The sequence below is a fragment of the Diospyros lotus genome, chromosome 4, assembly GCF_014633365.1.
Source record: "Diospyros lotus cultivar Yz01 chromosome 4, ASM1463336v1, whole genome shotgun sequence".
NCBI classification, from domain to species: domain Eukaryota; kingdom Viridiplantae; phylum Streptophyta; class Magnoliopsida; order Ericales; family Ebenaceae; genus Diospyros; species Diospyros lotus.
In genome coordinates, this window is record NC_068341.1 from 23,952,694 (window position 1) to 23,955,388 (window position 2,695).

Here is a 2,695-nt window from a genome sequence, read left to right on the forward strand (position 1 = left end):
TGATTTTAATTTTGGGATTATATGATTATTTGTTTAGTTTGATTCAAAACCCGATTATTATTTGCATGATAATTTTATATTGTTGTGCTTAATGCTTTAAAATATTAGCCACATTTTAATGATTTAATAATTTATGCATGACTGACTAAAGATTGATATAAATTAAATTCATAGGCAATATAAATTACATGTTTGACTATGAGATCGAAAGATGATTAGCTCATATGTAGGAATCGAGAAAGCTTAGTGAGTTAAATCCCTTTTCGAGATTAGAGATTTCCAAAGAACTTAATGCTTATTTATTTCGTTAATATATGTTCAGAATTCTTATAATGAAATTGAATTAATAAATTATTAATATGACTTGAGAAAGCTTATTCATTAATTGAGGGAAATCCACCATCACATGTAAATAATTATAAAATACTGTAAGGGTATTTTTAGTTTTGAATTGGATCGAATAAATAATTACATAACCCAGATTAAATGAAATCTAAATCCTAGTGCATTTATTAACTAATTTTTCTCACAAAGAGTTCAGTTTTTTATTTATTTTTATTTTTATTCATCCGATTAATTAATTAATTAATTTAACTTAAGCTAATTAAAATTATTTTGGTATTGTGATCTAGTTCTCGTGAGATTGACACTCTTTTCATCACTATATGGATATTTGACTAGAGTACACTTGCCCGAATTAATTGTGCATAAATCACACATCAGTTACACAGGATAGGAAAAAAATCAACAACAACCACCCATTATTTAACATCCCAAAATTTAGAGATAAATAATAATTATTAATATCGATATTTAAGGTCATTATTAAATATCTGGAGATGTATGAGAAAGTATTTATTTATGTTGTTTGGGGAAATAGGAAATTAAGGCAATTAATTGTTGGGAACCGATAACAAAACTTTAGGGTTTTACAACTTTCAATCTCAGACTATCAATGGATAGAATAGGAAGCAAAACATTCATACACAAAACTGAAATCGAAAAACGGAAAAACAGAAATGAAATGAAAACAGGCATGAGAGTTTTTACCGTGGTTCACCTCAAAACGAGGCTACGTCCACGTTGAACTCGAGAGAGAAGAGCTCACTGCACTATGAGATGAATCCAAGATTACACCCACAAGAAGCCCTCACAAACCCTCGATACTAACAATGGTTCGAGAAAACAAAAACACCAAATAATCACTTAATACAGATTAGAGGCAACCCTATCGAACCATATAAAATTAAGCAAAGCTATACAACATTTACAGAGAATGAATAATAGAGAAAACAAACCAGAACCCTAGCCTCAAAGACAAAGGCTCTCGCCTCTTCTCAATCTTTCTCTTTCACCTTTGCTTTTTGTCACTTTCGTCTCAAATCACTATGTGGCTTTCATCCCGAGGGGCGGGATTAAAAGCGATGATGAATGGCTGGGATGAACACTCATAAAGCATGGATGAAAGGCTGGGATTCAATGGTGCAAGCATGATTGATTATTCCAACAGAAATGACAGACGAGCAGGGGAGATGATCGGGCAAAGAAAAGTGAGATCTGGCGCCAACCTGAAGGCAGCTGATGGTTGCCACGTGCAGCCATCCAGCAGCTGCCAAATGGCAGCATGCGGTTGCTGCACGTGGCCATCCAACCAGCTTAAAGGCAACGACGTCATTTGGAGTTTCACAACCAACAATCTCCACCTTAAAGCACCAAACAGCAGGAGAATCTGGACTCCATGACAAAGTGCAGCATGCTACAATCCTCTCCTTCATAGCTCTAGTTGATTAGATCAACCAATACCCACATGCAACAGGTCCAAGCAATTCTTGAACTTAGTTTCATTTAGCAACTTTGTTTCCATATCCACGGGGTTATTTTCTGTAGGCACTTTTAGTATAGAAATAGTGCCATTAACAACCAAATCTCTAACATAATGATGCCTGACATCCACGTGCTTTGTGCGTTTATGGTAAACTGGATTTCTAGTCAACTGAATCGCACTTTGACTATCTGAATACATCTTAGCCTTACCTTAAAGCAGGTGAATTTCCCGAAGTATATCTTGAAGCCAAACAGCCTCCTTCACAGCATCAGTCACTGCTACATACTCAGCCTCAGTGGAAGACAGAGCAACCAGAGGCTGCAATTGTGACTTCCAGTTGATGCAATTTCTACCTAAGGTGAAATATAAAGTAGTAGTGGACTTTCGGGGGTCTCTATCCCCTGCAAAGTCAGAATCTACATACCCAATAAGATCAAGAGTACTAAATATTTTCATGTAAATTAATCCAATGTTAACAGAGCCATGTATATATCTTAATAAATATTTAAGAGCATCCCAATGAGGTTTACCTGGGTTGGACATGAATCTGCTGAGAGATGATATAGCATAGGCTAGATCAGGCCTAGTACTAATCATAGCATACATGATAGTTCCAATTGCATTAGCATATGGAACATTTTCCATTTTAACGATTTCAGAGTTGGACGTTGGGCATTGAGATTTAGTTAAGACAAAGTGTCCAGCTAATGGAACACTCACTGGCTTGCAATTATGCATGCCAAACCTTTTTACACCTTTAATTAAATAGTCATTTTGATGAACTTTTAAGCTGAAATTTCCTCTATCCCTTTCTATTGTCATTCCCAAAATTTTCTTAGCTGACCCTAAGTCTTTCATGTCAAAACTTGT

At 35.3% G+C, this 2,695-nt stretch overlaps 1 protein-coding gene across 1 annotated transcript; it reads right to left on the minus strand.

The window, feature by feature from the left end:
• Positions 1-2,035: 2,035 nt before the first annotated feature.
• On the minus strand, positions 2,036-2,470 carry LOC127799732 (secreted RxLR effector protein 161-like). The gene is made up of 2 exons (XM_052333956.1): positions 2,356-2,470; positions 2,036-2,226 (listed from the first exon to the last, which is right to left on the minus strand). The coding sequence occupies exons 1-2, from the start codon at positions 2,468-2,470 to the stop codon at positions 2,036-2,038; spliced, it is 306 nt and encodes a 101-aa protein (XP_052189916.1).
• Between the last annotated feature and the right edge of the window lie 225 nt (positions 2,471-2,695).